This window comes from Haplochromis burtoni, unplaced genomic scaffold (assembly GCF_018398535.1).
Source record: "Haplochromis burtoni strain Fernald_Lab_line unplaced genomic scaffold, NCSU_Asbu1 Contig_174, whole genome shotgun sequence".
NCBI classification, from domain to species: Eukaryota; Metazoa; Chordata; class Actinopteri; order Cichliformes; family Cichlidae; genus Haplochromis; species Haplochromis burtoni.
Window position 1 is genome coordinate 699,418 of NW_024582535.1, and position 12,485 is coordinate 711,902.

Sequence of the window (12,485 nt, forward strand, 5' to 3'; positions counted from 1 at the left end):
AATTTTAGTTATATATTTTATAGTTATATATTTATTTAACTTTTACATTTATTTTATTTACATGTAGCTTTTGTATCATATTATGTCCAGATAATTTTCAAGAACATAGGCGATGTGCAGAGCTGGAGTAAATGCAGAGTGATAGAGTTAATAGTGATAATGAGCCATACTGTGGAGATATGAGATTAAATCGGGATAAGTATTGAGTCTCTCCTTGTTTGCGATGGCGATGAACGGGTTGAAGTCAGGCAGTAGTCGCTGTGTGGACTAACAGGGAGCAGGTTGAAGAGGTGGAAATTCATTTCTTTCTCGTTACTCTTTTATTTTGAAAAGCACTGACCGGAAAAAAGTTCCCTTTACAGCTATTAGCTAGATGTTGTTTGGGTAGCACGGCTATTTTTTTTACTACAAGTGGAGATTCGTTATTAAAATGAAGAAATCTCACTGTTAGCTTGTCTCCGGAGCAGAGATGGCTACCGAACAGCAGCCTAACTGGGCGGATATTCTTAAGAGGAGGTTAGCAAACTCCAAAAGAGGTAAAACAATGTAAACTGTGTTTAGCTGGCTAAGTTGAATGTACACTATCGATTTGTTATCAGTTAACTAATAAGAGTGTTCTTTTGCCGGATAGTTAATATTTAAGTTGGTTTTTATATTATGTTTTTCTCCGGCAAAGACGAGAAGAGCGAAGAGGAAAATAAATCAGAAGAAACGGAGCTTTTCTCCAAATATTACACCGAGTGGAAAGGAGGAAGCAACAGTGGCAGCTCCTACAAGACCATCCCACGGTTCTACTACAGGGTATCAAATCAGTTCAATACATATGAAATCTGTAAAAGTCAAACAAAAACCTTAGTTTTGGAACTATTTTCTTTCCAATGTCTACATACGCCATCCAGAAGCAAACGTTACAGTTCACACAGTTGTATTCAGACCTTTACATCCAGTCAATTTAATCATTTAATTAGTGGTAAGAGAGGAAAGTGTGATGCTAATTATTTAACTTGTGCGTAGTTGCTTGGACATGGCCACTAGATGTTGGGTTTTTTTCTGCAGCTGCCAGCAGAAGATGAAGTATTGCTTCAGAAATTAAGAGAGGAATCCAGAGCTGTCTTTCTCCAGAGGAAGAGCAGAGAGCTGCTTGATAATGAGGAACTGCAGGTAAAACGCACACAAATATATCATTGCTTCTTCTGCAGGTAAAGCAACACAAACTTTGTTTTTTCTTATGTTTCCTTTTATTTTCTGCAGAATTTGTGGTTTCTGCTCGATAAGCACCAGGTGCCTCCACTGACTGGAGAAGAGGCCATGATCAACTATGAAGCGTACCTGGAGGTGGGGGAAAAGGCTGGGAGCAAGTGCAAGTGAGTGATAACAAGTTCTCAACCCTAAAATTCATTTAAGTCTGTATTACACTGCTGGACTTATTCAGTCTAATTGTTAGATATTGATCACAGAGGATGTTAAATCAGTAAAAAGCATTTCCCTTAGGCTTGATCAACAGCATATCAAAACACCTATGGGAAATGTAGTTAGTAGTAGTAATAGTTAGTAGTCTATGCTCCCATCAAAGTTTAAGTCATGTGGGTCTAAGTGCACGCAGATTGTGCATGTATTATTAGGCAATTCTAGAGCTAATACATGTAAACAATCACTGACCCTCCAGGTATTTATCAGGCCCAAAACCCATGTAGGTGTCCCTCCAGGGTGTGCATCAGCCACTTTGGTCAATCTTGATAACCTTAACCCAATCACTGTTTCATTTAAATGTCTGCCCTATCAACTTTTGGTGCTACATTATATGTCTATCACGGTGTCCATGGGTAATTGGTCCTTAAGAAACAGCTACCTCATCTAACGAAGGCAGCAGGCATCCAAATTACTGAACTTGGGAAAATTTGTGATGAAAAATAAGAATACGGGACTCTTTCGAAGGAAGAGTGACCTTTAATGTGAGCGCGCTCAGAGCCTGAAGCAGAAAGATTGTGTTAAGCGAAAACAGATTTTGACGTGAAGCCATTAATATGTTTGAGTAAAGTTTTAATTGTTTTCTTTTCTTTCTTACTTTCAGAAAATTCTTCACAGCCAGAGTTTACGCCAAGCTGCTGCACAGTGACCCTTACGGGCGGATCTCCATCATGCAGTTCTTCAACTATGTCATGAGGAAAGGTTTGGACCTTTTTTCCTCTGCTTTGTTTCCACAGAGCCTCCTAAACAATATAAATTCTTTTCACCAACCACCTATCCAAGATGAGGATATAACCCAAAATGCAATCAAACATCCATAGTACTAATGCTTGTTTCTGTTACTCTGTGCCATAGAAAATAAACTGGTGCAAATTTGCTATTGAAACTATGCTTTAAGTTACTGAAAGGGAAAAAAAAAAAAAGATTTTAGGTTTAGATTGTTTCTTTTGTGTTTTTCACCACTGTAACTATCCTGTTGCAGGCTCAGAAATACTACAATAATATTGCAAATTAAAAAGTTTTCACTTACCCTTCTGTTTTCTGTTCCTTCTCATCTACATCCAGTGTGGCTGCATCAGACCCGGATAGGCCTGAGTCTGTATGATGTGGCTGGACAGGGGTACCTCAGAGAGTCGGTAAGTTCAGCTCAAGTGACTTTAAAACAAAACAAAATAGTTTTATCTCAAGTGAAAATATAAATGCAGCAAAATGGTAATTCTTCTGATTCTTTGTAGGATCTAGAAAATTACATCCTGGAGCTGATCCCCACTCTGCCTCAGCTGGACGGCTTGGAGAAGTCCTTCTACTCTTTCTACGTCTGCACCGCTGTCCGCAAGTTCTTCTTCTTCCTCGACCCACTCCGAACAGGTGAGAGTAAACCCCATAAGAACGTGGCATATTACCATGCAAGTCAAGTCAAGTGGCTTTAATGTCATTTAAGCCATGTGCAGTGGTACAGTACACAAGCAAAACAACATTCCTCCAAGACCATGGTGCTACATATGACATATAACAGACACTTGCATGAACCGGGACAAGTGCTGAAAGATTATAGAGCAAGACAGAGTTGGTTTGCTAAACCTGAAATAAGGAAAACTCTGGATTTAAGTCTGAGTAACTCTCTGAGCCTAACCTGCTTGCTTGGCAGGATTTCTTTCTGCCTCCTCCCCTCCAGCTGTATCTGCAGCAGCTGACTCATTTCCTCCATTTATGCATCAGTGATTAATGTCTTTTGTTTAACATTTATAATCAATCTGTCATCTGGAAATGAAAAGAAAATATTATTATCTCATCAGAATAAAATCTGTAGGCTGCTGTAACGCAGCCGTTAGGTTTGCAGTCAGTTTCCCTGCACTGAAACATTTGCCTTACATTACTGTAAAAAACAGTGTTTAAATAAAACTGCTCTGTGTGATGCTTTAGGTATGTAAAAGTCTGTGATCTGTCATTTGTCAGGGTGGGGTCACTGTCACAGTCACACTGAGAAGAAAATGCCTGTCACAGATGGAATTTTTATTTTATACCAGTCATCTTACAGCTCATTAATTATATAAGATCAGCTGAAGTTTAATCTCAGTTTAAAGTAAAAATTTGTTAATCCTGATTTCTGAAACCAGAGCCTGATGGTCACTGTAAGGACTAACTTATTGCAGCTTTGCAGTTATTACAATAATAATTACAATACGCAAGATATAAGGAAAAATAATCATTTTGATCTTTATATGGAGCTATTTGCCATGTTTCCTGTGTTTAGGTTGTGTTAGGAGTGTAGAAAAGCTTGATTTTGGTTATCACACATAATATTTGTGGCTTTTTTGTGGAGGTGTTGGTTTTTTGGTTTGGTGGGTTTTTTGTTGTTGTTTTGTTTTAAGTTATCTTACTTTTCTCCAGGAAAGATTAAAATCCAAGACATCCTGGCCTGCAGTTTTCTGGATGACTTATTGGAGGTATTTTTTATTTATTTATTTTTCCTTGCTTGACCACACACAGTCTGTTATAGGATGCCAATAACAATAGGATGTTCACATTGAACCCTAAGCAACTCTTCCTCTTATTGATGTCATCCTTTTTCTCCTTTCTCTGTCACCAGCTGAGAGACGAGGAGTTGTCTAAGGAGAGTCAGGACTCCAACTGGTTCTCGGCCCCGTCGGCTCTCCGAGTCTATGGTGAGATAACATCTGGACACATCTGCACAGCAGGATACCGGTGGTAATTGTATTCCTCTGTATTTAGAGGAATGTTGGTGAAAGGCCCAATTTTGGGTCAGTGAAGTTGGAGTGCTCTGTGTGGCATGTGTCTGTGTATCAGTGCCCTGTACTGTTGCTTACATCTGTGTTTTTAAATTGTGCAGGCCAGTACCTGAACCTGGATAAGGACCACAATGGCATGTTGAGCAAAGAGGAGCTTTCACGTTACGGCACGGCCACACTCACCTCTGTGTTTTTGGATAGAGTCTTTCAGGAGTGCCTTACCTACGAGGGTGAAATGGTACGGTCCATAACATTAACCGCTGGAGTATTGACTGCTGTGGCAGAGATGTTTTTGGTGGTGAGATCAGGTGACTGTGAGGACTTTCTCACACATCTTCAAGCAAACAGATTTAATCCTGAGCTGCTGACTGAGTGAACTCTGTGTGATCTCCTCAGGCAGCTAACACACATGCACGTCTAAAAGCAGTCGCTATAAATCTACTATACTGGCCACGGCTCCCATGTTTAAATGCCTAACTTTACATTAAAATAAGCATATTTACAGCCTCTATAGGTCTGTAAATACTTTACAGGGATGATTAACGCTTTAAAACTTTGTACCTCTTTTCCTCATTACCTCAGTTGTTATAGAGCTGAAGATTCACTGCATCAAATTGAAGCTGGGCTTATTCACATGCTGTTTTTATTCTTTGGCTCTCGTTACTGAACTGGACCTATTTTGTGCTGTGGTTCCTTTTTGAATCATTTTAAATGCACTGACGAATAATTTGCCTCACTGTGCAGTTTACTGTATTAACAGACTATCCAAGTATTTTATTAGTTTGTTATTTAGCACTAATCAGCAAATATCTAACCAGATTGGCTAAGCAGTAGCTCATAACTTCACTCCACCCTCTTGTCCAAATATGGCTCCAAAAACCAATGTGTTACTTCCCAAAACATCATTCCTGTGGTTTAAATATTTCAATATTTGTCTGACTTGAATGTTTCTCCTTCTCTTTTCCAGGACTATAAGACCTATTTAGACTTTGTTTTGGCTCTGGAGAACAGGAAGGAGCCAGCAGCTTTACAGTACATCTTTAAACTTTTGGACATGGAGAATCAAGGACACCTCAACGTCTTCTCCCTCAACTACTTCTTTAGGGTATCGGCTGCACACTCTTCCGTGAAACAAAATCAAAAGGATTGATTCAGCAGTTTGTTTTTTCATTCAGTCTTTCTTGATCATTTTTCAGCAGTTTTTTTTTTTTTTTTTCTCTTCAGGCCATTCAGGAACAGATCAAGCTGCACGGACAGGAGCCGGTCTCCTTTCAGGATGTAAAGGTACATACAGACAAACAGCACCTTATGTGGCCGTAATGGCCGTGGGCGATATTTTTGAACATTTAATTCTCTCTTTAGGATGAGATCTTTGACATGGTGAAGCCTAAAGACCCCTTCAAGATCACACTGCAGGACCTGGTGAACAGCTGTCAGGGCGACACAGTGGTCAGCATCCTGATTGACCTCAACGGTTTCTGGACCTATGAGAACAGAGAAGTGCTGGTCGCCAACGACAGTGACAGCGGCGGGGTTGGCGGGAGCAGCATGGCTGACTTTGACGATACATGAAGATGTTTCGGGGTTGAAACGTAAAGAGAATTTGATGTTTTACTCCCAAAAAATGGCAGGACATTGACCCTTCTCACCCGCACACATGTGAAGGCCTCGAAGGCTGGAAGACTCTGAAGGAAAAAGGAGGAATGTGCAAATGCTGATCTTTGTGTAAATACTGATCTTTTCTCCTACCTGTGAAATCTAGGTGGGTTTACTACGAAGGTAATTCAATATAGCTTTCTTCATCTGGTCCTGTGAGGAAGCTGCTGCTTCTTCTTCCTCACAAAATTTAAAATGTTCAAATGGGAATAAAATTGAATAGGAGTAAATTTAAAAAATCAAAAGGAAATATTATAAAATGGTAAATAAGCACAGCTTTACTAACACCTGGTAATAATTTGTTCTCTTTAATTGACAGTTAATTTACATCGAGTAGCTTGTTTACATTTAATTTTGGCATCCTCCGTTAAAAAGACCTGCTGGCTCATTAAATTAGCTTCGTAGTAACTCCCTCTGATTTACATGTGGGCTCTTTTTTTGTTTTTACTGGATTTCCTTTGTACGTTTTGTGAAAAATGCTCCTTTAAATTTCTACTTTAAATTATGATTTTCTTTAGAACTAATGTTTTTGTAAATTTTTGTAAAATTAAACATTAAATGATAAATGGACCCCTTTTCCCTTCAGAACTGCCGTAATTCTCTGTGGTGTAGATTCAACAAGATGCTGGAAACATTCCATGCTGACATGACAGCATCACACAGTTGCTGCATATTTGTCGTGATGTTAACCATGAATTAATCACAATTTCTTTTTTTCAAAGCTGAGTTCAATGTTATTCGTCACACCCAGGCCTGATTACAAATTACCTGTTAGTTTGACAAATATAACCTGTCTGACAAAATGAAGTATGGCTTTAGAGAAAATATTCTGTGGCCGGCCGAGACAAAAGAACTTTTACAGTCCTGTTACATCTGGTTTGCTGTAATTGATGAAACAAGAAAATCTTGAATGCTCAGCCATCAGTTCATGCTCTGAAGCTCAAGCACACAGATTATGTGGCATGACAGTGATCTGAAACAGACCAGCAAGCCCACCTCTGACTGACTCAAAAACCCAAAATAAGAAATATGGAGTGACCCAATCATAATCTGGGTTTAAATAAGAATGAGATTACTAGAGATTACCTTAAACAGGCTGTTTAAAAACCTTCCAATGTGTCTGAAATGCCAGTTACACGAACACTTGATTGCAGTTCTTGCCAAGAGTGGCAGAACTAGTGATCAGGTTTAGGTGACAATTACTTTTTCACACAGGCACAGGGATAGTTTTTCACAGCACTGTCTATAAAAGAAGAAATAAGTCACACTGTACAATTTTCAAAACAAAACAAAACACCCTTTTGATTATTTAAAGCTTTTATTTACACACAGAATATAGAAATATAAAGATTCATTAAAAGCTTCACTTTAAATCAGAAAATATTTTGCATATGTTACCCTGCTTTACATAGTGAAAAAACATCCTTTATACTTAGTGAAAGACATTTAACTGCAAAGTGTACACATCTTTTGCTATGATACGCTGGCATTTCATTGGAGTCTGCTTGTGGACCGATTCTGACTATAAGCGCTGCTACTCTGCAAGCTGAGATCTGAAGCCTGCCATCACACGTCACAGCCAAAGAGAAGATTAAAACAATTTCTAAGAGGCTTAGACTGGCACAAGCAAGGACATTCAAAGATTGAAGTATACACGAGCCACTGTTCACACCAGCGTAGAGCATCAGTTAGCGCTAGAGTCAGATTTAACTGTCGGAAGGTTTTAGATTTTATGTAAAGAGGCTGTAAATAACATCAAAATAGAAACGCAGCTGATTACTGTGACATCTCAAGAAAGGGAAGCAGCTGACTTCATCTTTAAGCAGCACAGAAATAATGAATGAAACATTAGGGCATGTGGAAATGTAACACGCAAACAAGCTGTTCAGAAATTAATAAATGTGCATCAGGTCAATAAATAACTAAACATCACAGTTATGGAGGCCAGAGGTGAAACATTGTGGATGATGGAGCGCTTAAATATATTAAAACACTTGTAAGTAGTAAAGATTTTTGGATGAAAGAAATTGGTTAGGTCCATGCAGGAGATTTGGACGATTTGTTCATAGCTGGGACCTGATTCTTTTTTAATTTAGCTTTTAGGCATTTAAATCTTTGTTGTCTTTAGCACACACCTCCAAGCCTGTGGTGCATGAGTTTCATTAACAATGTGACAGCAATGAGTAAAGAAAAGATGCAAGGAAGTAATTGGCAGGATCCAAAATGAGGCATTGTTAGACAGATGAGAAGAAGAAAATATATCTGTTTTACTCTAAGACATTGAAAATTCCACTTTTAAAAAACGTTTTTGCCCATGATGACCTGATTTGGGTTTTTCCATTTGGGTCCATAATCTGTCTGGCTGCCGTTAGGGGCAGGGATAGCTCAGTAGGTAGAGTGGTGGCCCCATGATCGGAAGGTCGGGGGTTCGACTCCACTGAACGGCTACCCTGAGGTACCCCTGAGCAAGGTACACACTGCTCCCCGGGCGCTGCACTGGTGGCTGCCCACTGCTTCACTGAGTGAATGGGTTAAATGCAGAGGAACTATTTCCCTATGGGGACTAACACGCACACTTTACACGTGTTTTTTTGTTTTTTTTACACTTTATATGTGAACAGCGCAGGTGCCTCCTTAAAGGGCCAGTTTACCCCCAAATCATTTGGATTACTCCTCTGATCTGTCTGGCTTTTTATAAATTGCTGTTTAAGACTGTAGAAATGTCTTCCTTCTCTTTTATATAAAGAACTAAAACGACGCTCCTCTCATGATGATCAAATCACAAAAACATTAAAAAACCCAGGATGAAATGCAAGCTGTTTCATTTAGGAACTCTTTTTCTTTGTACTTTCTACATTCGCCAGTGAAAATAACAGTGCAGCTGAGCTCAGCCAGCTTGGTACTGCTCAGCTGAGAGCATTTACATTTCACGCTATCTTGAGCCTCTGGTGACGGGTAACTGGAGAGTTATGGTTGGCGGTTCGGCAGTAACGTCAGAGAGGCAGAAATCTTTGCATCAGATACCTCGAAAATTGGGCATCTCACACCAAAACAACACAGGTGTGTAAACAGAGCTATGTGCACAAATTTGACGTTTTTTATTTTTACACCGAGCATCTTTTATGAATCAAAACACCGCGGCAGGAAAGATCAAGTATGAATGAGGTAAGCATGCAAAGGTGAAGGGTCACGATTCACTCATAAACATCTAAGAGACTGATTAACAGACTATATAACATGTACTGAAACGCTTTAGTCTTCATTTTGTAACTACTTCTAACCTTGAAAACCCAAAATATTAATACACAGTCCTATAAGAATATATAAGTTAATATACAAGGTCTATCGGTTTGTCTTCTATAAACATGTTAAGGCTTTTTCTGAAGCCTGTCCAGAGATGACAGTGCAGCAAAGACAGGCTGAACTGGATAAGAGTGCAAAACTACTCAATCTCTTCATTGGCATATCAGTGAGGCAACAACTATAACATAACGTGTTTCTGTTTAGCAGAGGGGGTAGGACCAACTCTCTCTCTTATTTTTGTTCAGTTCTGGATGGATTTTCACACCAGTCTGTAATTAATAATTGACTGTTGCCTTGAGGATCTACTTCATCATTTTAAAGTGAGCTGAACCTAGACCCTGTTTAACAGCCTAAGTACATATATCAGTCCCTGCCATACACAGATATACATTCACAAGTCAGGCTAGTGCAGCCATCTCCAGCCCTTTTTATGTTTCCCTGCACTCCAAGATCTTCCTTTATAAAATAAAAAAAAATGTAAAAAAAATAACAAAACTATTAGTTTACATAGCTGGGTAGATTAACGGGTTGTCAGCTAACAGAAGTGTGTGTGTGTTTTGGAGGTTTCTGTTTGCCACCGTCACTCTTCAGGAGGGGAGAGGAGACGGGACTCTGTTGGGGTCTTGGTTGCTGAGAGGAGGCTCAGGTTCGAGCTCGAAGCTGATGTTAACAAAGGAGGCCGGAGACACCTCAGGCTGCTCCACCGTAGCCAGACGAGGAGCTGTGGGATCGCCCCGCTTGCCTCTCTGTTGCTCCCCAAACCGATGCTCCGCCTCCTCTGCCAGACGATTCTCCTCCTCCTCTTCCTCCTCCTGCAGGAAAGCAACAGTGAGCCAGATTAATGTTAATGTTTTTGCTCCTCCGTTTGAGTAAGCAGCTTTTAAGCTGTGACATGGTGTTGTACCTCTTTCTTTATACGGTAGTACTCATCTATGGCATACTGGTACTTAGGTGTAGTGATGCCAAAGAGAGAGGCCAGTTTCTCTCCCATGTAGTCACATACTGCAAAAAAACAAAACAAAACCAAAAAACCCACAAATTAGAGACATCTTCTAAACACTTAAAAAAATGTTTAAAATAAAATAATTATAAAACAATTTGTGAAATATGCATTTCATTTCAGGTTTTCTAAAGTATTTATAACATTTCCTGATATTTCCACTTCAAAAAGCTATTTTTAAAACTCCCTGAAAGGCTCTAAAGAGCCTTAATGTAGCGATGACACCAGGCAAACCTTCTAGCTTCCATTTTCTACTTTTATTTAAATTTCTCTGGTATTAGAATGTATTTTCAACCTGCAACGGCTGGTGTTTTATGAGTAATTTTACAATGTAGTTTTACCTGATACAGTGGAGGTGGCCATCCTCCACATTTGGAACCAGAAGTAAGGACCCCAGGTCAGTTTGGACTAAAACGGGCAAGTGGACATGAGATATGATTAAAAAATAAATAAATCTCAAGAAGCATGTTGAAACATTTTAAAACTGCACGTATTATGTGTATCAGTGTTTCAGGAGCATCTTTTTTTTCTTGGACTATATTAGTATTCACAAGTCATAACAATCTGTACAGTATCTCATACTGGGCCTTCCAACTGAGTTCATCCTCTGACTGGAACAAACAATATTAGCTGAATTTCCCTTCAATATAAGCTCAACTTTCTTCCTCTTTTATATTTGGAAACACAAAGAAGTATAAAGAAACACTGCAGTTCCAAATGACTGAAACATGATATAGTTGCTCAGTTTTGTATCTTAACCTGCTGGTCTACTGTGTTCACCAGGAAGCTGTACACGTCAGCTGTGGGACTTAAAAACTCAAACTACGGGCTCAAAAATCCTTGAAAAACCTAATTGATTGTTGTTATTCGACTCTTGCTGTGCCAATAGCATACCGGATCTACAGAAATAACTTCTTTCTTTGCAGTCTGCTCCTCTTCCTCCTCTTCATCAGTGCTGTACTCCTCCATGGTCTCTCCATTGGCAAAGTAAATGGTTCTGCGAGGAACCTTCACCTTCCTTGGCGTTCCCACGGGGTCCCCCATCTCCACAGTATCAAATTCTGCTTCCCCTCCTGTACTCTGGTGATAATTTGAAACTGTATTACTAATGATATTTTTAATAAAACACATATATAAGTCAATAAAGAATTGATAGAAGAATTTACTGAAGTAAAAGCTTTTATTAGAGTAGAAAATGCTCAATTTCAGGCCTAATGTAAAAAACAGGTAGCAGATCAGTTCATGAAGTAGGATTGAGGCCTGGAATTTGATTTAAAAGTAATTTATATAATTTTAAAATGTATTTTATATCCAACAGGTAGCCAGTGAAGGATGATAGTGATGTGACCATTTTGCTGCTAGTGGTACTGGTACATTTGGACTACCTCCAAATTCTTCAACTTGACCTCAAATCAACAGTTGAAATGTGGACAAAGATGGAGAATGACACCCAAACCACATATAAACTGGGTTCGGAATGGGAATAGCCCTCCCAAAGCTCTGACCTAAACTCCTTGAAACTTTGGGAACAATGTTTAAAAGCCAGGTCTGTGCCAAGAAACCAACCAAATTACTCTACTAATTTTTCCAAGATGAGTGGTCAAATATCCAACAAATTATGCAAGAAGCTTGTTTATGACTAACAAAAGCATCTGGTCAAGGTGCAACTTACTAAGGGACATTTAACCAAACATTAGTGGGGATGTCATGATGCATGCTCAATCATCCAGGTAAGGAAATCCCAAAAAGCTGATTCTGTGATTCTGAGACTGAAGAAGTCACTTGGATGAGTATCGAAAACGATACATCCAGATGAACAGAATCACATTTTTGGGATTAGTGGGGATGTATGTAAAAATATTGACAACAATATCAGTATCTTCTTTTCCTAAAATCCAGCACTCATCGGGCTTTAAATTACTGTTTATATAAAACCCTTACAGGTACAAAAATAAAAGTGGTCTAATGTGTTTTTCTAAGAGCTGACTGCACACAAAATACAACTCGCGACATCAAAGTACTGGTTAGAGAGTTTAAGTGACTTCAGTTGCTTTGTTTTTGTTGCCCGTTAGCTTCGTTGCTAAGGAAGTAGTTAACTATTAATACTACAAATCTTTATATGAGCTGTCACATAAAGAGAAAATAGTAAACATTTTATTAGCATCAACTAACCTTTTCAGTTTCCATAGTTTGTCCCAATGTAACATTGACATTCGCCAAATACAACGACAAATCTGCCATTACACCTACTTACACCTCACCGTGTTTCTGAGGGCTACTTCCTATTATCGTCAGGAAAAACAAATTTC

At 39.0% G+C, this 12,485-nt stretch overlaps 2 protein-coding genes across 2 annotated transcripts; one reads left to right on the forward strand and one right to left on the reverse strand.

The window, feature by feature from the left end:
- The first annotated feature begins 333 nt into the window (after positions 1-333).
- Positions 334-7,156, forward strand: ppp2r3c (protein phosphatase 2, regulatory subunit B'', gamma). Its single transcript, XM_005933879.3, has 13 exons — positions 334-536; positions 677-801; positions 1,057-1,161; positions 1,252-1,364; positions 2,072-2,169; positions 2,533-2,603; positions 2,703-2,835; positions 3,859-3,914; positions 4,058-4,133; positions 4,319-4,455; positions 5,185-5,322; positions 5,442-5,501; positions 5,580-7,156. Exons 1-13 carry the CDS (start codon positions 470-472, stop codon positions 5,787-5,789), a joined length of 1,389 nt encoding a protein of 462 aa, XP_005933941.1. The 5' UTR covers positions 334-469; the 3' UTR covers positions 5,790-7,156.
- A 1,325-nt stretch (positions 7,157-8,481) lies between these two features.
- On the reverse strand, positions 8,482-12,482 carry fam177a1 (family with sequence similarity 177 member A1). The gene is made up of 5 exons (XM_005933877.3): positions 12,349-12,482; positions 11,071-11,256; positions 10,518-10,584; positions 10,081-10,178; positions 8,482-9,988 (listed from the first exon to the last, which is right to left on the reverse strand). The coding sequence occupies exons 1-5, from the start codon at positions 12,415-12,417 to the stop codon at positions 9,764-9,766; spliced, it is 645 nt and encodes a 214-aa protein (XP_005933939.1). The 5' UTR covers positions 12,418-12,482; the 3' UTR covers positions 8,482-9,763.
- Between the last annotated feature and the right edge of the window lie 3 nt (positions 12,483-12,485).

Coding starts and splice junctions, on each gene's coding strand:
- ppp2r3c (XM_005933879.3), top strand. CDS start 470: ATGGCTACCGAACAGCAGCCTAACTGGGCGGATATTCTTAAGAGGAGG. Junction 1,365..2,071: donor AAGGCTGGGAGCAAGTGCAA/GTGAGTGATAAC, acceptor TCTTACTTTCAG/AAAATTCTTCACAGCCAGAG. Junction 2,836..3,858: donor CCTCGACCCACTCCGAACAG/GTGAGAGTAAAC, acceptor ACTTTTCTCCAG/GAAAGATTAAAATCCAAGAC.
- fam177a1 (XM_005933877.3), bottom strand. CDS start 12,417: ATGGCAGATTTGTCGTTGTATTTGGCGAATGTCAATGTTACATTGGGA. Junction 11,257..12,348: donor AAACTATGGAAACTGAAAAG/GTTAGTTGATGC, acceptor AATTATCACCAG/AGTACAGGAGGGGAAGCAGA. Junction 10,585..11,070: donor AAGTTATTTCTGTAGATCCG/GTATGCTATTGG, acceptor TGCCCGTTTTAG/TCCAAACTGACCTGGGGTCC.